The 25,280-nt window shown below is 49.9% G+C and overlaps 1 protein-coding gene across 1 annotated transcript in view; it reads right to left on the bottom strand.

Moving 5' to 3' along the window:
- Positions 1-25,280, bottom strand: part of mipol1 (mirror-image polydactyly 1) — a gene marked incomplete at its 5' end in the record, with an annotated part of 77,569 nt that overhangs the window by 11,849 nt on the left and 40,440 nt on the right. The window contains 4 exons of the mRNA XM_080523575.1: positions 7,451-7,545; positions 15,881-15,991; positions 21,319-21,489; positions 21,932-21,965. Of these exons, the coding sequence (XP_080379701.1) occupies positions 7,451-7,545; positions 15,881-15,991; positions 21,319-21,489; positions 21,932-21,965 (411 nt within the window). The remainder of the gene's footprint in view (positions 1-7,450; positions 7,546-15,880; positions 15,992-21,318; positions 21,490-21,931; positions 21,966-25,280) is intronic.

Raw genomic sequence — 25,280 nt, 5'->3', positions numbered from 1 at the left:
ACGGGGGGGCTCAACTACACGCATTGGGACGAAACAAGAAACGGCATCAACACAACCGTTTCTCATTCCGTTCCGGGCATGACAACGAGGCCCCCTCCCCCCCTCCCCCTTCTCCTCCAATTTCTACCTCCACCAGCCTCCCCTTGATCTACTCCTCTCTGTCTTTCCCAGCTCCGCGGTGCCAGAAACGCTGCCGGACACATTCCCTCTTTACACAAACACAGAGAGGACTTGACCCGCGCCCTGCAGTTTACCTGGCGGCGGGAGACGTTACACTGTACCAACACCCTGTGGCAGAGAGACAAGCTCCGTGTTCAAACACCGCCTCTGGAACAAGAGACAATATCTGGAGGCAATAAGACGGCAGAATGTCAGCTGATACATTAGCATTAGCTACCACGGGACTGGTGGGAGAGAGGACACACACACACACACACACACACACACGACAAGACACAGGTATTTCTCAAGGAGGAGCCAGACAGAGAGCAGCTCTCAGACAGACAGACAGACAGAGACAGACAGACAGACAGAGACAGCGAACCCAGGCTGTGTGTGTGCACCACGAGATCCAGTGTTAGCCCGCTGAGCTTAAGTCTTCATGTCTCAAGCATGGCTCAATGAACCACCTCTGCTACCACAGGCAACCAGAGCACTCTCCTCTGAGACCCCCCCCCCCCCCCCCCCCCCCCCCTCCTCAGCTGAGTGTCTGTGGCAGAACCTTTTCCCCAAGGACTGGGGTTATACTGAAACATATACATGTTTAGGGCATTTCTGCTTGTTGTGGGACAGAGGCAGGAGAGATTGACAGGAAGGATGGGTGAGAGACAGATGAGGGATGACATGCAGGATATGTTGAGGTTCGGAATCAAACCAGGAACCTTGCGATGATAAGCGCCCCCAGGACTGGGGTTATTAACCCAAAACCAATTCCAAAGCATATTTTTGGACAATCACATAAAATACTGCGGCTGAAAATATATTTGAAAAAGACGACTCTCTTGCTCTATGATTAAAAATGAGATGTGGTAATGAGGTTTTCTCTCTCTCTCTCTCTCTCTCTCTCTCTCTCTCTCTCTCTCTCTCTCTCTCTCTCTCTCTCCACACACACCAATATGAGATTAAAGTTCTCAATTTAACACTGAGCAAGCAGAGTAGCTTCATGACACAATTATTGACCCTATTGAATAAAAAAGAAACCACTATCATTAATAGAACCGGGGGGGAAAAACTGACTAGTGAAGGCCTGTTGATGATACAGTCATTACAATATGAATATGAAACAACCAATTCAAACAATACTATTCAAAGCCTTATGAAATATCCATATTTGACCAAAAAGTGAACAATATGACTGCACTTCATTAGTGCTAAATATCTACCCAATTCTAAACCCTGCAGGCAATACAATTCATTCAGGTACCAGTTTAAGCTAATAAGGGAGGTAATATCCTATTATTAGATAACAATGGCCTCTCCATCCTCCATTACCTGCACGTGTGACAGCTTGGGACGCCAATGCTGACAAACTAATCTAGATTAATGACCCCTGCCCCCCTCTCCGCCCCCATCCCCAGGTACCAGTGTGTACACAGCCTTCAAATCATATTACTCATTGTGCCCTGTTTTCCTGCTAATTAGTTTCGGGTGTGTGTGTGTGTGTGGGGGGGGGGGGGTGGCGGGGAGCACCTATTTGATGCTTCCTCCTCTATTCAAAGCTAAAGGTAATCAATTGAGATGTGATATTGATAGGTGAAGGGGAAGTGTGATGTAAACCTGTGTGCTCTGTCTAATTAAATGCAAACATATTGGGCAGCGGGGGCCGATGACAGCGTGACAAACAAGGACATAGTTTGGAGGGAGGAGGAGAGGAGGAGAGGAGCGCTGTGACAGTATGAATCAGATGTGCAGGCCCTGCCTCCTCCCAGCGACCACACACACGCACACGTGCACGCACACGGCAGCACACACACACACACACACACACACACACACACACACACCAACTGTTACAACGCATCCTTGGAAACCAATCAAACAGAGAAAAACTCTCCTGAAACCGTTGGGACAGGGTGTGTGTGTGTGTGGGGGGGGGGGGAGTATGTGGGAGAGAGAGAATGAGAGAATGATTGAGAAAGAGAGTGGTACCTCTTACCTCTTAAAGGTGTGGTTCAACCAGAACACAGAAAGTGAGAGGTTTTGAAACAGTGTGTTTAGGCGAAGCCCTCGTCCCGGGATCGCTCTAACAAAGTCACGTCTGGGGAATTCCTCCACCGTGGTTGGACGGTGTGAGTGTGAGGTTTCCCTTGACACAACGAAAGCACAAAGCTAAAAAGAAAAACGACATTGTCGGTGTTTGTTCCATTCACTGTGAGTGTCTTTGGTGTCATCTAAGTGTCTACTGTAACTGGAGCGACAGTGAACTCCCACTACTTTATCCACATATAGAATGTCGATGACAAGGTTACACAAGAAATGATACTACATGATTCAGAATGATCTACACCCCTTTGTGCGTCTGTGTGTGTGTGTGTATGTTTGTGTGTGTTTCTCTGCGTGTCTAGCTACATTTCTGACTGTGCGTTTCTGAACCTGACCTTTCTGATCCAATTTCTGTCAGTAACCTACAGAGAAGAGAGAGAGAGAGAGAGAGAGAGAGAGAGAGAGAGAGAGAGAGAGAACCGCTCTGACTTGCCTCCAGTTAAACATTAACCTGTCCAATCAGATAAGCGTTCACAGACACTCCCTCCAAACGAACCTGCCCTCCACACTCTCCTCCTGGTTAATGGTTAATGTTTAATCAGAGTAGCTATCAGGGGGGGGGGGGGGGGGTTACGTAGGTAAAACAGCCTTTAATAGAGAGTTATCTCCTCTGCTCTAAGCAAACACACCGGAGAGGTCACCACTGAAAGGCAGACGGGTCACAGTCTTGTACAGACAGGGATGCCAAGCTACACCTCTACACCTTTCACACTACTGAGCTGAGCCAAGCTGAGCCAGGTCGAGCTGTACTGGCCTGGGTTATACATTCACTATAGCTGCTGGAACTGTGCTGGAAAAAAGTGAGGAGAAAATATCTGAGCAAGGACAAAATAGTTTGGGTGGTTATTTGTGTGAAAGAAAGAGTGTCACTGGGGAAGATAGACAGCAATCCATTCTGTGGAACGGAGTCCCCTCAACGGTAAAAAAACACACGTGGCTTTCACACGTTGTTCGGTACCGTTCTTCATTCCGTCCCGCGCATTACAATGAGCCCGTTCTCCGACGTTCTACCTCCACCAGCCTCCCCTGGATGAACACACCAAACTAAGTCCCCGGCAGTGCTAGGATAATGGGCTAAGGGCGCGTCTCACGTTCTACATTGCTAATTCCGTCACCTGCCTTTTCTGACGGGGAGGGCCGCGAAGCACTTTACGCAGGTATTTTTGTTGTTGTTGTGCAGGGGTGCTTGTGGAGCTTGAAATGTAGTTCTCTCCTCAATTTGGATCTCAGTGGAGTCCTGCTTGCTGGGAGGAGGGCTCACTGACAATCCTGTCAATGTATGTATGGCGGCGGCACAGACAGGAAGGAAGGCTAACTCAGAAACACTGGGGGGGGACAGGGAAGCCTCTAGAATGACTTCCACCAGCGTGTAGAAGCCCTACACAGGGAAGTCACCGTGGCGTCTTACAGAGAAAGTCCTCAGGCCGGCTGGCCGGCGCTCCGCTAATGACTATTGAGCGCTGGGTGTTAAAAGTGCGACCTCACCCGCTCGCCTCAGTGACAACAAGCCGTCCCACGGGAACCGGCTGGAGCAGGGAGGGAGTGTTATGTTAATACGTCTCCTGAGCAAGGATGAAGTCTTGATTACGGGCCCCCGTAAGAGTGTTAATACGTGTCCTGAGCAGGAGAAGTGTGTTAATGTGTGTCCTGCAGGAGTAGAGTGTTAATGCGTGTCCTTTTTTTTTTTTGAGCGTTAATACGTGTCCCGCTAGGCCTGACCCCTGAAGCACCGGCTGGCTGGCTGGCTGGCTGGCTGGCGTTCAAACAAAGCAGAACGGTCTCCTTCTCCTCTCCGCCGGCCCTGTACCCCACCAGCCAACGTCAACCCATTAAACCAACTCGCCCGTCTCGCTGATCTAGTAAATTTCTCTCTATTTTTGCTTTTTAATCAACAGGGTTCCTCTGATCATGGAACCCATAATATAACGTGTGTGTGTGTGTGTGTGTGTGGGGAGGGGGGGGTTCTGTTTTGGAAATGGCGGTGGTAGCGGTGTCGGTCCCCCCCCCCCCCCCTCCTCCTCCCTCTCTCTCTTCCCATGCATTTGTGGACCCCTTCTTTCTTTTCTATGTCTGTTCCTCCCTTCCTTCCTTTCATGTGACTGGGGCCTATCTGTTCTTCCACAGACACAAAGGCGAGGGGTCGGCGGCGGAGCTTTGGAGGGTGAATCCTCAGAGCAAACACACCGTCCCTGAGCCCTGAGACAGCTCTCCACGCTGGGCTTTGTTGCTCTGGGATGGGCCCTCTGGAAGAAAAGGTCCAGCTCCACAGGGCCACTGATAGGACTCAGTACAGGACCCCCCCCCACCCCCCTCAACCCTCCTCATACAATGCTAATTGTGTCTGTGAATACAATGTCCTCCGTCTACAGAGATAATGGGGGGGGGGGGGGGGGTACCATTCTCAGGGATCCGTGGAGCTGTCTCGCTCTGTGGCAACAGTGAAGCAGCGTTCGGGCCTACCTACGCTGAGCATCAGTATTCACCACCAGTTCATTGATGATGTGCGTCCTGCTCTCTCCTACTTCACAGTTTATATGGTAACAAATGTTGCTGTGTGTGTGTGTGTGTGTGTATGGAAATATTGTATGCCATGTACAGTATGTCTATTTAATGATTATGCAACAAAACAAAGCAAAACCAGTTGGGGATAATCATTTAAAACAGACAACCTCTCCTCGTGACAAGAGGAGATGCAGATTAAATCAAATGAGGAAGGCTAGCTTTCAGGATATGACATCACAGAAGAGGATGCAGGTCACCAAACCAGACGGGCTACTTTCTGAGCCAAGGGGTAAACACATGGTAAAGGATCGAGAATAATGGGGTGTGCTCCAGTGTCACAAGGCTATGTTGATTCAGGTGTTGTCAGGTAACCTCGTAAAGTTGAAGAAAAAGACGAAAAATTTGACACTGGGTGTTAAGTAAAATAAAAGCATGATTTCTCTCTTTATCTCTATTTTCCAATATCTCTATTCTCTAATGATCCAATAACTCTTAACGAAGAATGTTCAATATGAATTCTAATTAGGGTCTAATTACTGAAGCACTATCTCAATTCCAACCAGATCAAACAAAGCATATGAAACGACCAGTTTTAGCTCCTCACATTTTCATATTTTAGAGTCAGGGTGGAGCGCTGGTTCCAAACACGGTTCCCAGCTCCACCAGTAACCAGCTCCACCAGTAACCAGCTCCACCAGTAACCAGCTCTACCAGTAACCAGCTCCCCCAGTAACCAGCTCCACCAGTAACCAGCTCCACCAGTAACCAGCTCCACCAGTAACCAGCTCCACCAGTAACCAGCTCCCCCAGTAACCAGCTCTACCAGTAACCAGCTCCCCTAGTAACCAGCTCTACCAGTAACCAGCTCCCCCAGTAACCAGCTCCACCAGTAACCAGCTCCACCAGTAACCAGCTCCCCCAGTAACCAGCTCCACCAGTAACCAGCTCTACCAGTAACCAGCTCCCCTAGTAACCAGCTCTACCAGTAACCAGCTCCACCAGTAACCAGCTCTACCAGTAACCAGCTCCACCAGTAACCAGCTCTACCAGTAACCAGCTCCCCCAGTAACCAGCTCCACCAGTAACCAGCTCCATCAGTAACCAGCTCCACCAGTAACCAGCTCCATCAGTAACCAGCTCCACCAGTAACCAGCTCCACCAGTAACCAGCTCCACCAGTAACCAGCTCCACCAGTAACCAGCTCTACCAGTAACCAGGTCCACCAGTAACCAGCTCTACCAGTAACCAGGTCCACCAGTAACCAGCTCTACCAGTAACCAGCTCCACCAGTAACCAGCTCCACCAGTAACCAGCTCCCCCAGTAACCAGCTGCACCAGTAACCAGCTCCACCAGTAACCAGCTCTACCAGTAACCAGCTCCACCAGTAACCAGCTCTACCAGTAACCAGCTCCACCAGTAACCAGCTCCACCAGTAACCAGCTGCACCAGTAACCAGCTCCACCAGTAACCAGCTCCCCCAGTAACCAGCTCTACCAGTAACCAGCTCCACCAGTAACCAGCTCTACCAGTAACCAGCTCCCCCAGTAACCAGCTCCCCCACTAACCAGCTCCACCAGTAACCAGCTCTACCAGTAACCAGCTCCACCAGTAACCAGCTCCCCCAGTAACCAGCTGCACCAGTAACCAGCTCCACCAGTAACCAGCTCCACCAGTAACCAGCTCTACCAGTAACCAGCTCCACCAGTAACCAGCTCTACCAGTAACCAGCTCCACCAGTAACCAGCTCTACCAGTAACCAGCTCCACCAGTAACCAGCTCCACCAGTAACCAGCTGCACCAGTAACCAGCTCCACCAGTAACCAGCTCTACCAGTAACCAGCTCCACCAGTAACCAGCTCCACCAGTAACCAGCTCCCCCAGTAACCAGCTCCCCCAGTAACCAGCTCTACCAGTAACCAGCTCCCCCAGTAACCAGCTCCACCAGTAACCAGCTCCCCCAGTAACCAGCTCCACCAGTAACCAGCTGCACCAGTAACCAGCTCTACCAGTAACCAGCTCCACCAGTAACCAGCTCCACCAGTAACCAGCTCCACCAGTAACCAGGTCCACCAGCAGAATGAGAAGGGAATGATGTGTGATCATTTGAAGGTCAAACACTCTCTGAGGTGAGCAGAGGGGATGAGGAGAGGGGATGAGGAGAGGGGACCCAGGAATAGAATATTCAGTATTTTAGAAATGATTTCATTAATAATAAAAGGACATGTTTTTGTTCACATAAATACTGAATGGGTCTCTGTGCATTCAGTCCCTGGTTACTAAGTAATGGTAGATAAATGTATTACAGGAACAAATATATAGGAGTGCAGTTTTATGACAACACAAACCATTTCCACCAAAGATCCTGTCAAAGAGGCCTCAAGGCAGAGTAATGTGTGCTTTCCAAAATTCACTATTGTGCATTTTACATCCCCCATACACAGCACATAGTCAATAATATCTATAATAATAGGTGTCTCACTCTCCCCTTTGGTATGTGCGCAATGTTCTCAAAAAGGGGAAGTGTCTCTCTCACCTGCGGTAGTGTTATTAAAGGGGAAGTGTCTATCTCACCTGTGGTAGGCGTATTAAAGGGGAAGTGTCTGTCTCACCTGTGGTAGTGTTATTAAAGAGGAAGTGTCTCTCTCACCTGTGGTAGTGTTATTAAAGGGGAAGTGTCTGTCTCACCTGTGGTAGGTGCGCAGCGCCTGCATCTCCTCCTCCAGGCGTTGGCTGTGTTCCAGAGCCCTGTCTCTCTCTCTCTGGAGCGCCTCCAGCTCCTCCTGTCAGCGGCGGCCATGGAAACACAACAGAAGGAACCCCACAGAGAACGTCACACCACAGTTCTGACAGACCCACGTACAGCACAACAGGGACAGCTGATATGGTGCCTGGGTGGGTTCATGTCACTCATCCTTCTCCATCCCATAACATAAATAACAATATTGCATTAGCGATATCATTACTTTACACATTGCATTGTAATAGCATAGTAATGGCGTTACACAAGTGTAAAAGGCGTATTCGAAAATGGACTTCACTGAATCAAATATTTGTAATAAACACGCTCAAATGTATTCTGAAGGGTAAATGTCATTAACTTCTCTCTGAGGCCCCAGCCATGTCCTGAGCGTATGTCTGCCTGATCCCTGTGAGCTACAGCTTTTTAATATCCCTCATCAAGAGGCTAGCTAGCAGCAGCAGCTAACTCTCCCCTCCACACAATGAGCAGGCTCTGAGGGGCTCTCATTCACGCTATTGTCCCCCCTCTCAGCACCTCCTCACAGGGACCACGGTCAGAAGAGAGCAGGGAGGCCCCCGGCCCCCGCAGGCAACCAGACTAGAGGATGCTGGGTAAACAGAGCCGTCCTGGGCGGCCCTGTGGTTAAACCTGGGCTGAGACAATAAAAGACCCCCCCGCCCCCACCACCACCACCACCACCACCATCCTTCGGTAATGAGCAGCCGGTGAAACAGATGTATTGATCTGACTCTGGCAGCTCAACAGCTGGAGGGGAGAGGTGCTAACAATGGAGGACGGCTAAACAAACAAGAGGGGCGGCCCCTACTGTAAACGCCCTGCAATCTATAGCCTACGTGATAGGAAGGGGGGGGTCACATGATAGGAAGGGAGGGGAGGGGAGAAGAGAGGGGAGGGGAGATCACGGTTAGTGGTGGTGGTGGGGTGTGGGTGGTGTGGGGGGTAGTCACAGAAGAGGGACTAAAGCCCTGCTCACACAGAGAAAACTGTAAAATGCGACAACATCTTTACCTACCCGTGATAAGAGAAGAGGGGTTGGAGGGTGTCTGCAGACCTGTCTGTCTACACCACTACAGACCTGTCTGTCTACACCACTACAGACCTGTCTGTCTACACCACTACAGACCTGTCTGTCTACACCACTACAGACCTGTCTGTCTACACCATTGCAGAGAGAGCCCAAGTGGCACCAGTAGACCATCATGAAGACGCCAAAATCTACATGGAAAGCAATCAGGTTGTGTTTGGAGACTGTGCACAGTTGTGTCTCAGCTGTACGTAATGTTGAAGTTCCATTTAGCAACAGCGTTTTTAAAACTACAAAGGGGCAGAATATCCCGGTTTTAGAGCGTTTGTTTGAACTGTGGGGTTGAAACTAGCTGATCTTGTTGGCTATAAACACCTTTGGCCTGAGTACATGCACACCCCCACCCCCCACCCCCCCCTTCCCACCCTCCCTCTCCTCTAAAACTCCAGAATCAGTCTAATTACTGGCGTGAAGGTCTCCCAAGTCAAAGAGAAACATCAAAAAGAGTCGAACCTCTAAAGTCAATATGTACTTTTCTTCCAACAGGGATGAGAGCCACACTTCAAAGCGCCGTTCTTTTAATCATATGTATTATATCAGCATTCATTAGAATAATATCCAAATTAGGTTCACAAAGTAGCGGGTTAAAACCTGTTGTGCTGCTGAGGCCCTGTGAGGGGGAATAACTATCCTGACCTTTCAGACCACGGACGGGGGTCAGGGGCAGAGGCGGGGGCGGGGGTGGGGTAGAGGGGTGGAGCAGCGGGGCAGCGCTGTAGAGATGGGGCAGCGGTGGGGCCAAAGGGCAACAGACTGGCAGGGAGAGACTGACTGGGATTTCTGACTCAGTAGGAATATAGATCTATTAAAACATGCATCTAGGAATATAGATCTATTAAAACATGCATCTAGGAATATAGGAATCTACTAAAACATGGATCTAGTAGGAATATAGATCTATTAAAACCTGCATCTAGTAGGAATATAGATCTATTCAAACCTGCATCTAGTAGGAATATAGATCTATTGAAACCTGCATCTAGTAGGAATATAGATCTATTAAAACCTGCACCTAGTAGGAATATAGATCTATTAAAACCTGCACCTAGTAGGAATATAGATCTATTAAAACCTGCATCTAGTAGGAATATAGATCTATTAAAACCTGCATCTAGTAGGAATATAGATATATTAAAACCTGCATCTAGTAGGAATATAGATCTATTAAAACCTGCATCTAGTAGGAATATAGATCTATTAAAACCTGCATCTAGTAGGAATATAGATCTATTAAAACCTGCATCTAGTAGGAATATAGATCTATTAAAACCTGCATCTAGTAGGAATATAGATCTATTAAAACCTGCATCTAGTAGGAATATAGATCTATTAAAACCTGCATCTAGTAGGAATATAGATATATTAAAACCTGCATCTAGTAGGAATATAGATCTATTAAAACCTGCACCTAGTAGGAATATAGATCTATTAAAACCTGCATCTAGTAGGAATATAGATCTATTAAAACCTGCATCTAGTAGGAATATAGATCTATTAAAACCTGCATGTAGGAAGATAGATCTATTATATACTATACTACAACACAAATGTCATAAGTTATCTACACTTGGACAATTAACCAATCAATCAATCAATCAACCAACCAATCTATAACCTCATTAGCGAGCATTTCATAACTAGACATTCAATTGAGTTCAAACAAAGCACCTAATATTGCCCGGCCTAACATCCCGTCCTCCAGCCTGCCTGACTGAATCACCTGTTAACGGATATCCATCACTGTATAGTTGTAAAGCAGAGGGATAATGAAAGACCACACCTGGCAACCTAGCCTTCAACAGACAACCCCTGGCAACCTACGGATTACACAACCACAACAGCTAACACACCTGCATTCATATTCTACAGAGGGGCAGACCACAGAGTTATCCTTACAAAGGACATGCTGTACTGTGCTAATTTGTACACCAGTTGGAGGTGTATTTAGATTGTGAGAAAAATTAATTTATTATTATCATCATTGTTAGAACCAAGAAATCATTGCTATAACAAACAAAATATAGACACTCATATCAACTAATCTTAACTAATACTGATTAAAACTACCAAAAATATAACATTGTCTAATTAGTTAAACTGACCAGACCATATGAAGTCTAGCATCACTAGATGGAGTCTGGTTGTTAGAGTTAGGTCAGGTTGTGTTAGAGTTAGGTCAGGTTGTGTTAGAGTTAGGTCAGGTTGTGTTAGAGTTAGAGTTAGGTCAGGTTGTGTTAGAGTTAGAGTTAGGTCAGGTTGTGTTAGAGTTAGAGTTAGGTCAGGTTGTGTTAGAGTTAGGTCAGGTTGTGTTAGAGTTAGGTCAGGTTGTGTTAGAGTTAGGTCAGGTTGTGTTAGAGTTAGAGTTAGGTCAGGTTGTGTTAGAGTTAGGTCAGGTTGTGTTAGAGTTAGGTCAGGTTGTGTTAGAGTTAGGTCAGGTTGTGTTAGAGTTAGGTCAGGTTGTGTTAGAGTTAGGTCAGGTTGTGTTAGAGTTAGAGTTAGGTCAGGTTGTGTTAGGTTTAGGTCAGGTTGTGTTAGAGTTAGGTCAGGTTGTGTTAGAGTTAGAGTTAGGTCAGGTTGTGTTAGAGTTAGGTCAGGTTGTGTTAGGGTTAGAGTTAGGTCAGGTTGTGTTAGAGTTAGAGTTAGGTCAGGTTGTGTTAGAGTTAGGTCAGGTTGTGTTAGAGTTAGAGTTAGGTCAGGTTGTGTTAGAGTTAGAGTTAGGTCAGGTTGTGTTAGAGTTAGAGTTAGGTCAGGTTGTGTTAGAGTTAGGTCAGGTTGTGTTAGAGTTAGGTCAGGTTGTGTTAGAGTTAGAGTTATGTCAGGTTGTGTTAGAGTTAGGGTTAGGTCAGGTTGTGTTAGAGTTAGAGTTAGGGTTAGGTTGTGTTAGAGTTAGGTCAGGTTGTGTTAGAGTTAGAGTTAGGTCAGGTTGTGTTAGAGTTAGGTCAGGTTGTGTTAGAGTTAGGTCAGGTTGTGTTAGAGTTAGGTCAGGTTGTGTTAGAGTTAGAGTTAGGTCAGGTTGTGTTAGAGTTAGAGTTAGGTCAGGTTGTGTTAGAGTTAGAGTTAGGTCAGGTTGTGTTAGAGTTAGGTCAGGTTGTGTTGGAGTTAGGTCAGGTGGGTTGTGTTAGAGTTAGGTCAGGTTGTGTTAGAGTTAGGGTTAGGTCAGGTTGTGTTAGAGTTAGAGTTAGGTCAGGTTGTGTTAGAGTTAGGTCAGGTTGTGTTAGAGTTAGAGTTAGGTCAGGTTGTGTTAGAGTTAGGTCAGGTTGTGTGTTGTTGGGGTGTGTGTTGGTGGGTAAAGCAGCAGAGGAAGCAGGCGTAATGATTAACAGCGTTTGGGCCGTACAGAGAGGAGGAGAGGAACATGGCGGTGTGATCACTCTGGCCTGTCACTGCTTTGAAAGGAAAGCTGCAGTGCAAACACAGGTGGTGCAGGGCTGGGGAGGGAGGGGGAGGGGGGGGGGTGAGGCAGGGCTGGGGAGGGAGGGGGGGGGGGGGGGGGAGAGGCAGGGCTGGGGAGGGAGGGAGGGGTGAGGCAGGGCTGGGGAGGGAGGGAGGGGGGGGGGTGAGGCAGGGCTGGGGAGGGAGGGGGGGGGGGGGGGGGTGAGGCAGGGCTGGGGAGGGAGGGGGGGGGGGGGGGGGAGAGGCAGGGCTGGGGAGGGAGGGGGGGGGGGGGGGTGAGGCAGGGCTGGGGAGGGAGGGAGGGGGGGTGAGGCAGGGCTGGGGAGGGAGGGAGGGGGGGAGAGGCAGGGCTGGGGAGGGAGGGAGGGAGGGGGGGTGAGGCAGGGCTGGGGAGGGAGGGAGGGAGGGGGGGTGAGGCAGGGCTGGGGAGGGAGGGAGGGGGGGTGAGGCAGGGCTGGGGAGGGAGGGAGGGGGGGAGAGGCAGGGCTGGGGAGGGAGGGAGGGAGGGGGGGTGAGGCAGGGCTGGGGAGGGAGGGAGGGAGGGGGGGTGAGGCAGGGCTGGGGAGGGAGGGAGGGGGGGTGAGGCAGGGCTGGGGAGGGAGGGAGGGAGGGGGGGTGAGGCAGGGCTGGGGAGGGAGGGAGGGGGGGTGAGGCAGGGCTGGGGAGGGAGGGAGGGGGGGGGGTGCGGCAGGGCTGGGGAGGGAGGGAGGGAGGGGGGGTGAGGCAGGGCTGGGGAGGGAGGGAGGGAGGGGGGGTGAGGCAGGGCTGGGGAGGGAGGGAGGGGGGGGGTGAGGCAGGGCTGGGGAGGGAGGGAGGGAGGGGGGGGGTGAGGCAGGGCTGGGGAGGGAGGGAGGGAGGGGGGGGGTGAGGCAGGGCTGGGGAGGGAGGGAGGGGGGGGGTGAGGCAGGGCTGGGGAGGGAGGGAGGGAGGGGGGGTGAGGCAGGGCTGGGGAGGGAGGGAGGGAGGGGGGGTGAGGCAGGGCTGGGGAGGGAGGGAGGGAGGGAGGGTGAGGCAGGGCTGGGGAGGGAGGGAGGGGGGGGTGAGGCAGGGCTGGGGAGGGAGGGAGGGGGGGGGGGGTGAGGCAGGGCAGTACAACACAGGCCACTTCAGCCCACCTGAGCAATGAGAACCTCTCACCCCCACCCTGCCTCTCTCCTCTTCAACCCTCGACTCCCTCCTCTCACCCTCAACTCTCTCATCTAAACCCTGACTTTCCCCTCCATCCTCACCCCTCACCCCCACTCTCTCACCCCTCACCCCGACTCTCTCTCCCCTCAGCCCCAGACCTCTCATCCCTGCCATTTGAAATGGCCCTGAAGTCACAGGCCTTTACTGAGTGCAAGACACACACAGACACACCGAGACACACACACACACACACACACACACACACACACACACACACACACACACACACACAGCTTTACTTTAGGACCCACTTTACACAATGTCCTTGAAAACGTCTGTAGAACAGCCTCTCTCCCAAGCATGAAAGAGGCTACCCATGTTAAAGGCTTATGGCGGGGACACCCACCGCTCGCTACAGCCAGTCAGTAGGGGAAAGGACCAAAAACATGATCATAAAATCATAACCATCACAGAGGCTTGCTTGTGAAAAATATACCTAAACATTTGCACATCTTGGGGATTCTAACATCTATAAACATTTGGGAATGTAGCTTTGGTCATATTTTCTATGAATAAAAACATATTTGTAATTCCTACAAACATATGGGTGACCATTGGACTATTCAGGGTTACATAACAGGCAGGAAAGTCACAGAAAAAGCCAACTAGTCTTTTTTTTTTCTTCACTTCAAGACGAACTTCTACTTTTCAACCCTATTTCAAGCGTCTGCTCTTAGGTTAAGGTTTCTTTGAAGTAAAATCGCAGTTGATGAGCAAAGACCTGTTTTAAATTGTTTTTTGTGGATCCTGTTCTCGGCACTGTTGACTAATTTTACAACAGCTGTTCCCTTTTCATTTTAAATTAAAAACCCCGCTCCGTAATCCCAAGAGTCGATCTGTAATTAAGGGGATTTACAGAAAAACCAAGTGATACATTAATAACAAAATTTAATATATTTCTTATTAAGCCGTCATAGGTGTAGCCCTCTATAAGATAAAGGAAAGTGTTTACCGCCAGCCTCGGGAAAGAGCAGGGAGACAGCCTGGGCCTTCTCCAGCCGACCAATCATAAGCCTCGGAAATAACTGCTGAGTCACATATGTGATCATTGTTACTTCTGCTAACATCTGTCCCTCTACTTTGCCGTTCAAAACTAAACGATTTTCACAGTCATGAATTCTATTAATGGAATATATGACACATGTGACGCAATTCTGAATGTTATTCAGAGACGTAATCTGGAAATCCAACAACAAATGTTTCTCTGACAGGAGAAAAAATTAAAGTTAGGAGGATTCAATTAAATATTATGGAATCTAATCGACATAACGGAAAGAGAACTTTTTACAATACTCATGACACAAGATTCATGTTGGTCGGCAGGTCAAGACTTAAAAGACATAGGGCCGGTTTCAGAGACAAGGCTTAAGCCTAGTCCTGGACTAAATCACACTTTCAATGTAAAATCTCCATTGAAGATGTTTTTTAGTCTAGGATTAGGCTTAAGCCTTGTCTGTGAAACTGGCCCATAATCTACTGTCTTACTTTGAGAATCCTTTTTCTCAATGATCTCCAGTGCAGAGGGGAGGCTGGCGGAGGTAGAAATCAGAAGACGGGCTCAATGTAACACATGGGATGGAATGAGGAACGGTATGACATGATACCAATCCTTATTCCGTTCCATGCGTTTCAATGAGCCCGCCCATCCTCCGATTTCTACCTCCACCAGCCTCCCCTGCTCTAATAGGTTTGGCTGACCTCCTTCAGCCTCAACCTCAGTTCTTGTTTACCCAGACCTATCTGCTCATCAGGTTTACAGCATTTAAACACAAAGGCGAGCGGCTTCATCATATGAATGTTTCAAATCAAACAAGGCCTGTGTTTACCCTGCACCTCACTGCTGGAGAGGACCACGCATTCACCCTGCAGATGGCCCACGCTGATGATGTCATAGTAAATCCCTGTATCAAATATGTGGTCGACCCCGACGGCTCTATTACTGCGGATCACAGGTAGCCTAAACAAACAGGTAACAAGGGGCCGGTTGATGGTTGAAACTCAAGCAAATAGTGCTGAATAAATGATACAATTATGCCAGTGATGGAGGAGAGATAGAGAGTGAGCGAGAGGGGGGGAGAGAGAGAGAGAGAGAGAGAGAGAGAGGGAGGGAGGGAGGGAGGGAGAAAGAGAGAGACAGAGCGAGAAAGAGAGAGAGAGAGAGAGACAGAGGGAAGGAGGAAGAGAGAGAGAGAGAGAGAGGGAGAGAGAGAGAGACAGAGGGAGGGAGGAAGAGAGAGAGAGGGAGAGAGAGAGAGCGAGAGAGACAGAGGGAGGGAGGAAGAGAGAGAGAGGGAGGGAGGAAGAGAGAGAGAGAGAGAGAGAGAGAGAGAGAGAGAGAGAGAGAGAGAGAGAGAGAGAGAGAGAGAGGGAGAGAGAGAGTCCGTGGTGGCGGGCCAGGGCACGGTGGGGGGCGGGGCGGAGGGCCTGGGTATCTAAACACAACCTCAGGCAGAGTAGGCGACAGCCATGTTTGAATACGGTGTTGTTGGCAAACACCGCCACTGAGCCGCCTGGTAATGTACACAACCCCATATATTCATCCAAGGTAACCTGGCACTCATAGCCGTAATTTGCAGGAGATTCACAATGAGGAGGTGGGGGATGGGTGGGGGGTGGCGGTGGAGTGGGGTTGGGGGGGGGGGGGGGGGGGGGCGGTGGAAGGAAGAGGGGAAGGAAGGGGCAGGTTTACCTTCCGAGCACGTTCTTGATTGTTTTCGGCAGTCAGGTGTCTGCCGGCGTTGTTTGCCGAAGTCTGGTTCTGCTCTCTGCCGGCCAGGAGCTCCTGCTCCAGCCGCTTGCTCTGTGGAGGAGCGAGAAGAGGAGAGGAGAAGGAGGGGAAACAATCACTTTGACTACATTAGTAAGCTGCTCACCATCCACCTCCCTGCGCAGGCAGAGCCTCTGTCAGCCAGGCGGGCGGGCGGTGTAAATGGATGCCTGTTTCTGCCAGCCAGCCAACCAGCCAGTCCTCCCCAGCGCCTCTGGTTCCTCTCTTGGCGGGGTGAGGTACTGGTGCGTCATGGACAAAGGGGAAATGAAGGAGTGGAAGCCAAACCGACTACGGCTCTTTGAAGAGATCACAGGGATGTCTCGTTTACAGCACACGCTGGTTCTATTTCTGCCACACTTCCTCCACCGCAGATGGATATCTGACCACTGGGTTCATTCCACTGCATTGATAAAACACATGATCACATCGGCAGCACATAATAAAAACCTTATATCAGAAGTGAGTGATGTCATTTGTTTGACAGACAGACCGACCGACCAACCAGCGGACAGACGGACGGACAGTCTAAACATACCAGCATTGAGACTGATCTTTATCATCTTCATATTATTGTAAGGCCAGTTGTTTTATACCAGACAGACAGACAGACAGACAGACCAGCAGACACACAGACAGACAGACCAGCAGACAGACAGACAGGCAGGCAGACAGACAGACAGGCAGACATACAGGCAGGCAGACAGACAGACAGACAGACAGACCAGCAGACACACAGACAGACAGACCAGCAGACAGGCAGGCAGGCAGACAGACAGACAGACAGACAGGCAGGCAGACAGACAGACATACAGGCAGACAGACCAGCAGACACACAGACACACAGACAGACAGACAGACAGGCAGACAGACCAGCAGACAGACAGACAGACAGACAGGCAGGCAGACAGGCAGGCAGACAGGCAGGCAGACCGTATAAACACACCAGCGGTGTGTCTGACCAGCATGTCTCTCTCCTCTCTCACTCTCAGTGGTGTTATTGCAAGGCCAGTTGTTTTATACCGCCCCATATGTGCTCTTCCCCATGTGCACATTCCTAGACTAAAGGACACTTACCAGGAACGTAAACCATCTCCGCTCTCCCTGACAAGTCGCACTGTTTCCACACACACACACACACACACACACACACACACACACACACACCCAGCTGCCCAAGACACTGAGTGCCCCCGCAAACAAGAGTCGCTGCCGCAGCAGCAGCCCCCCCCCCCCCCCCCCCGCCCCTCTTCCTCTGCAGACTAGAACAACACCGGGCCGGTCCAGACCAAACAGCCAGCTCCTCTTTAGTGTCAGGGTGAGTTATGGGCCCCGGGCAACAGATGTTTTGGAGTAAAATGTATTTAAATCAGAGAGAGAGGGTCCCTCTCTGTGCTAGCGAGCGCACCAGGCCCCACCGCTGGGCCAGGAGCCCAGGAATAGCAGCAGCAGCAGCAGCCAGCCTAAACACACAGAGCAGACACGGCCCACCGCCCTCCTGAGTCACCTACAGCACACTGTCCGTCAGGTCATCTGTTATCAGGCTTATTACATGGTTATTACACATCCTGGACGTCGAGAGGGAAGGTTGAGTGCAATCAGGTTATGAAAACGATCATATGAAATCCTAAAGAAACGGTTAAACTATTATATGTAATTATCACTATTATTACTAGATTACTGTCACCAAAGTGATAGAGAGGTTGAAACTAAATCTAATATTACGGTAGGCCCAAAGCTTTCACATGTGAACTCTTATCAGTACCAACGTCAGATTGGCACACTGCACAGGGACGTCACCGACCCAAAACCTCTCCTCTTGTATCGTTTCAGCAGAGTTGAACAGAGCTACGTTTGATACCGTTCCACATTCCGTTCCGTGCATCAGAACGAGCCCCTCCTCCGATGTCTACCTCCACCGGCGGCCTCCCCTCTGGAATAGAGGCTGTGAACTCTTCTGTTCCTCTACCAGCTTTGACACTTTCTAGCGCTATAGGACCTGACGACACAGCACAGCACAGGGACTTAACGGACAGAGAACCTCTGCTCTGACATTCACACAGAGGGAGAATAGAGGGAGAGAAAGAGACAAGGTGTTTTCTCCTCCAGCCCCTTTTCATTCCCCCCCGCAGCCTGGCGGATGTGGCTGTAGCGCGGGCGGCTAGCAGGCCGGCAGCGGGCCGGCCCTCTGGTCGGCGCAGCGGGATAATCCCTCTGAGATGAAGAGAGGGATTGGGGGATCGGCAGGGGAGGAGGGAGGAGGGAGGAGGAGGGAGGAGGGAGGAAATCCTCCAAAGATAGAGAGTGCTGGACCCAATTCCACCGCCGACGCGGGGGGATTACCGCAGCATTTGCAACATACTTTTAAAATTGCCCCCAAAGATGAACCGAAAGCGGGGGGGGGGGGGGGGGGGGGCAACGTTGTCAGAAGCCGCGGCGTTAGCTAGCGCGTGGCGGCGGTGGTGATATGAGGGAGCCTTTGGGGTTTGAGCTCAGATGGCTGCACCCCAGCCTCGGGCTAAATGAAGATGCACTGACACGGCCTTCAGGGATACAGACAACCCCAACGCCATGGGAGGCTGGTGGAGGTAGAAATCGGAGGACGGGGCTCAGTGTAAATGCACAGAATGGAAGGAGGAACGGTATCAAACATCACATCACATATCAAACACCATTCCTCATTCCGTAGCATCCGTTACAATGAGCCCCGTCCTCCGAATTCTACCTCCACCAGCCTCCAATGCCCAACACTCTATCCCAACTCCAACTGAACTGACTGATTTATGCCAACCTGAAACAAAGCAATAAAGTTGATCGGTAGTTTAGTCTGAGCAGTCTCAGTACCTGAGATTTGTGTACCAAGGGAGGCTGGTGGAGGTAGAAATCGGAGGACCGGCTGATTGTCATGCATTAAAAAGGAACGAAGAACGGCACCGTGTGTGTTTGATACCACCCCTCACTTCCATGCGTTACAATGAGCCGGTCCTCTGATTTCTACCTCCACCAGCCTCCCCTGGTGTGTGAAAATCAGATGTTTCAATATCTGATTCAAACTGAGTATTTTGAGGAACTTTCCGGGAGCATAAAAAACTGATTGGACCCCCAAAGTCCAAAGTTCTTTTCTTCTGTTTACGACTCCTACTGTGTCTGATTAAAGCTGTAAAACAGCCTCGTAAAAAACGGCCCAGTGGACACCTGAGACAACAGTCGCCAGAGTCACACAGAGGAGGTTTGGAGAGAGAAGAGAGGAGGGAAGAGGAGAAGAGAGGAGAGAAGAGAAGAGAGAGAGGAGAAGCGGAATGATATCACAGGTGTCTGGGACCGTGTTTGATGCCACTGATACCGTTCCTCGTTCCGTACTGACTGACAAGTCAACTGTAAATAAACATGGATATCCAAGTACATACACCTTAACTACAGTATATCAGTATGTTTCCACCCAGCACTGGGCATGTGGAGACATCCCCGCTTCCCTCAGCTTAGTCTCAGCCCCCTCAGAGCAACTTGCGCCCGGCTCCGTGCGGCTGCATTAGCGAGCGGGCGGCTAGCCTATATACATCTACAGACGCATCGCCTCCTTTCTTCTCCGCACGGCGGAACGCCTGCCTTTGTGAGCCTGTTGGGCAGAACCAGTACGGAACAGGACAGGATCCCAGCTGCTCGCCCACCGGGCCGACAGGAAGCCAATCATACATATATGCGCCGGGGGGCTGGCGAGCAGGAAAATCTGATCTATCTATCTCATATCAAAAAAGTGCGGTAGAGACGGTTTTTTTTTGTCATCTTTTTTTCTGTCATCTGACCACCCGCTCAGATGAAGCTGCGGAGGAGACCAGGTGGGATTGACAGGTGTGATTGACAGGCGTAGGGGACGCCGCTGGAGGGGGAAGTGACATGATGATCTCACCAACTTCATGCTGTTTGGACGAAGGAACCGTGTAACACAACCGACGCCTACAGAGTACGTTCACTGTAAACATGTATGACCTGCCAACAGCTCCATAGTCACATGTTGATCTTTCTCTAGGTGATGGGAACTCTTCCGGAACATTCCGTAAAGGTATATTCTATCGCTGCGATGAAGAAAAATAACCTTCATACCATGACATTTACATCCTATTAGTATAGGTTACCAGGCAAAACTCGTACACAAACAAGTATGCTCCGACTGGATGCTTATGTATCCAAAAATGAATGTCATAAAGCTGATTTGACTATGACACTCTCTCCTGCTGTATGACCGTATGTCGGAGTTCCTCTCCTCATAAGGACGCTGTAGTGAAACAGGACAGTGACAACCATGACACGAGCGGTCTAATAAATCTATCCACACACACAAACACACATACACACACACACACACACACACACACACACACACACACACAGTGTGAATAGTAAATAGTGCCCCACTTCGCGATGTTGAGGTAGAGGATATCGTGGATGTCAATATTTGTCCGCCTCCTTGTTTGTTTTCCAAATGATTGAAAAAATATTCATACAAGATTGATATGTCAAATATTTGAGCTTATGCTGTCATAACCTCAAAATGTTGAATCAAGTGGTTGGTTTACCACATCAAATAAATGTCTCAAGGACTAAACCCAGGTGTATGGGCCTTCTGATCACAAGACTGTTCAAGTAGGACATGAGGGAGATGTCAATATTGTTGGGGGATATTTAGTGGTTTTTTTCAGTATTCAGGTTTGTGTCTGAATACACATCAAAGGTGTTGCTAAATGTTGATTCCAGATCCGCCTCCCCTGTCCCCCGTGTGATAGGAACTGGGTCGGGCCTACTGTGCTTGGATGGTCTGCTACAGAGGGTCTGCCAGGGGAGGCTGGTGGAGGTACTGTAGACATCGGAGGACGGCCTCATTGTAATGCACATGGGACGGAATGAGGAACGGAATGAGGAAGCCATGACACTGCTTACATTACAATGAGGCCGTCCTCCGATGTCAACCTCCCCCGGCCTCCCCTGGTGTGTAGTGTGTAGTGTGAGACCCCTGGTGTGTAGTGTGTAGTGTGAGACCCCTGGTGTGTAGTGTGTAGGGTGAGGCCCCTGGTGTGTAGTGTGTAGTGTGTAGTGTGAGACCCCTGGTGTGTAGTGTGTAGTGTGTAGTGTGAGACCCCTGGTGTGTAGGGTGTAGTGTGTAGTGTGTAGTGTGTAGTGTGAGACCCCTGGTGTGTAGTGTGAGACCCCTGGTGTGTAGGGTGTAGTGTGAGACCCCTGGTGTGTAGTGTGTAGTGTGAGACCCCTGGTGTGTAGTGTGTAGTGTGTAGTGTGAGACCCCTGGTGTGTAGTGTGTAGTGTGTAGTGTGAGACCCCTGGTGTGTAGGGTGTAGGGTGAGACCCACCTTGGCCAGCGCGGCGTCCCTCTCCTCGATGACGGCGTTCATCTCCTCGGCGGTGATCTTCCTGCGGCGCTCCCGGGCCTTCAGCAGGCGGTCCACGATCACCGCCCCGCTGCGCTCCACGCCCAGGGCGGAGTCTGCACTGTTCACCCTGTTCAGCAATTCCTCAAGGTCCTGACACACACACACACAAACACACACACACACGTACGCACACATGCATGCACGCATTCACACACACACGCACGCATATACGCACACACACACGCACGCATATACGCACAAACACACATGCACGCACACACACACACACACACACACACACACACACACACACACACACACACACACACACACCTATTGTCAGTTAAGTGGTGCATAGTAAATGTATTCATACTTCTGAACCTATGTGTTGAAAATGTCAAGCATTCATAAGCCTAAAACAATTTCCCCGCTATGCAATTTCCATCTTATCATAACAGCATATATTGTTGAGATGACGTCCTGAGGAATCCTTTGTTTCCTTAAAACCCTTTCATCTTTCATTGAGGACTTTGTGATGAGAACGGCGAGGAAGAGGAGGTGAGCCCACATTGAGCCTGAAGGAAGGGCTTACCATATCACTCTCCTCCGGGTTAATATCCTCCAATCTGAGAAGAGAGGGTGGGGGGAGAGAGAGAGGGGGGGGGTAGAGAGAGAGAGAAGAGAGAAGAAAATGAGAGGGGGAGAAAAAGACACGTCAAGAGCCCCCCTCCCAAAAAAATGAGATCACTTCCCGAATCTTCCTCCTGTCCAATAACCGCCTGCGTGTGGGTTCTTCTGAGAGTCGATCAGGACAGCCCCTAGCATATTAAAAATGCCACCAGAGCCACCCACAGCCATTATTCCCCAATAACACCCTGTATATTCGCCATAGAGAGAGGGGCTGTTAAGTTATTAATGTTTACTGCTATATACGACGACTGGGATCAATTGTTCATATGTGCAGGGATACGGGGGGGGGGGGGGGGGGTTGATATGGGGGGCTGGCGGTGGTGATGGAGTCATTTGTAGGTGTGCTTTGCTGAGCAGCGTCGTAGGCCAGAAGACAACTTTTATTACAAGTCAACTACCTGGAGATTCCCAGGCCATTGACGCAGCTTTCATTGTCCTTGCTAAGACAGAGGTGGAGCAGGAGAGCAGGGGGAGAGGGAGAGCAGTAATGAAAGGTAGACTTTCAGGACGAGTCATCGGCTGTGACCCGTCGGCGGTGTTTGAAGAGTCTTCATTCTCAAGACGTCTGTGCTAATGCGAATGTAAAAACGGTCCGATGTGATGACGGTGAGGTAAAAAAACAAACATCCGATTTATTTGTTTAACAGTCCTCGATTTGATAATCGATCCAAATCTATGTGATCGTTTCGCTTATTTACATGACAACGGTACAAATTCCATTTCTGTCCGTCCCTGTTACTGTTCTGCACCTTCAAGCAAACATATCCCATCTCTCTCTGTTATTCCTATAACAATATTACAAATTCAATTTCCATGGCTGTTTATCACCTACAAACAAACAAACATCTCTCTCTGCCTGCGTCTCTCGCCTTCTCCTACCGTGTCGTCCTCCTCTAGGTGTGGGTGTGACTCGGGGGAGGCCGGTGGAGGTAAGACTCGGAGGACAGGGCTCAATCTAATGTGTGGAACGGTATCTAGAACGGTAGATAACATCCCTCCTCCCCGTCGATTCCGTTCCGTGCGTTACAATGAGCCCCGTCCTCCGATTCCTACCTCCACCGGCCTCCCCCGGGGTGACTCCTCCAGTCCCCTCAGGAGGAACAACAACAACCGTCAGCTCATTTACAAAGGCATTACACGGATCACCTCATATTATAGAGGAACACACTCCCTCACAGAGGCGCCGCCGACCCTGCCAAAATCAAGGTTTAGAACATGCTTTTCCATATTCAGCCAAAGATAATAGCATTGGGCTTGGCTATCAATTACCCTGTTATCTGCAAGGAGGGCTGGGAGGTGTCGAGATTGGAAAAGGGATGTTATTTTTTTTCTAATTAGATTTTCAAGGCAATTTGGCGGGGCCACTTTGACTGGCTGAATGCATTTCATCCCACTCAATATTCCAGGTGAATTTAAATAATTGAAATAACTTAAACAAAGCAGAATATCTGATAGGTAATATAAGTGATAGGAGATAGATAGGTGAATGGTGTTTGGCGAATGTTGTTAGAGTAAATAATGCATCATTGTGCATATAAAAGAGAAACCAAACACCAGGGATTTGTGTAGAATCCTAGTTCTTTTTTTTATCAGGTGGCGCCCACAAACATCATATACCAGGGCTTATTGAAATATAGATTTACGTCAGACAGAAAGTTATATTCCCCTAAGTAGAAAATGTAATTACTTCTAAACTGCGCCTGCAAATATTGCCTGGATGCCTTCCACCTCTCCTAGTGAACAATGCAGCTCCCCCCCTGCCCCCCCCCCCCATCCACTAAACTCAAACCCCTGTCATTAACGAGGCAGGCTGAGGCAGCGAGGTAAAGATCTGCTGCTCTGAAGGGTCTGATTGATTTCCTATACAGTGCTACGACTGACTGACAACCTCACGGAGGGCGAGGGGACTCTTATGAAATGTCACACCCCTCCCATGTATTTCCAAAACAGTCGATATTGGTCCCCCCCCCCCCCCCCTCACACACACACACACACATTTCGCCACCCCATTCCAGTGGTTCACCTTGTCTACCAGTGGGGAGACCGGAGCAGAGTTGCCTAAGGGACAGAAAGGTGAGTGATGGTCGACCAAACTGGTCCTCTGCTGTCAGAACCCCCCAGACACCCTCCCTGCTCCAAGAGGAGAGGAAGAAAAGGAGGGAAAAAAGAGGGAGGGAAGAGAGGGATGAACGAATAGTTTGGAGGTGACAGAGTGGGACTGCTTTTCACTCTCTATCTCCCTGCCATTCTCCCTCCCTCTCTCTGTGTTCCTTTCACATTCTCTCTCTCTCTTCCTTCCTCCCTCCCTCCCTCTCTCTCTCTCTTTCTTTCTTTCTTTCACTCTCTCCCCCTCTGTTTATCTGTCTTGTACCCCCGCCCTCCCCACACACACACACACACCCTCCAGCCTGTTTCCAAGCCTGCCTGTGCTGCAGTGTGAGAGACAGTGAGAGGGCGGGGGTCATGGTGGAGGAGAGATACAGACCAGGAGCACACACACACACACTGGACCAGAGGCTGGCCGAAGTAGAAAGGTCACGTGTTTGACACCATTCCTCATTCCGTTCCATGCATTACAATGAGCCCGTCTTCCGATTTCTACCTCCACCAGCCTCCACTGATATTCTATTGTATGTCAAAATCTTTAAAAAAAAATCAAATACTTGGTGTGCTTGACTTAGATGACCCACAACAATGGAACAGTGGTGGAACAGTGGTGGAACAGTGGTGGAACAGTGGTGGCTGTTTGCTCACGGCTCTTCTCCGTTTTGACGCCCCAATGGTGGAACGAGCTTCCCGTCACTGTCAGGACGGCAGCGTCACTACCTGTCTTCCACCGTAGACTAAAGACCCGGTGCGGTGTGGTGTGGTGTGGTGAGGTGTGGTGTGGTGTAGTGTGGTGTGGTGTGGTGTGGTGTGGTGTGGTGAGGTGTAGTGTAGAGTGGTGGTGTGTGGAGTGGTGTGGAGTGGTGTGGTGTGTTGTATTGTGGTGTGGTGTATTGTGGTGTGGTGTGGTGTATTGTGGTGTGGTGGTGTGTGGTGTGGTGTATTGTGGTGTGTGGTGTGGTGTGGTGGTGTGTGGTGTGGTGAGGTGTGGTGTGGTGAGGTGTGGTGTATTGTGGTGTGGTGTATGGTGGTGTGTGGTGTGGTGGTGTGTGGTGTATTGTGGTGTGGTGGTGTGTGGTGTGGTGTATTGTGGTGTGGTGTGTTGTGGTGTGGTGGTGTGGTGTGGTGTGGTGAGGTGTGGTGTG

This window comes from Nansenia antarctica (genome assembly GCF_963989245.1).
Source record: "Nansenia antarctica genome assembly, chromosome: 1".
In the NCBI taxonomy this organism is placed as follows: Eukaryota; Metazoa; Chordata; class Actinopteri; order Argentiniformes; family Microstomatidae; genus Nansenia; species Nansenia antarctica.
The sequence above is the reverse complement of the archived record's forward strand: the minus strand, read 5'-3'. Positions and strand labels throughout refer to the sequence as shown.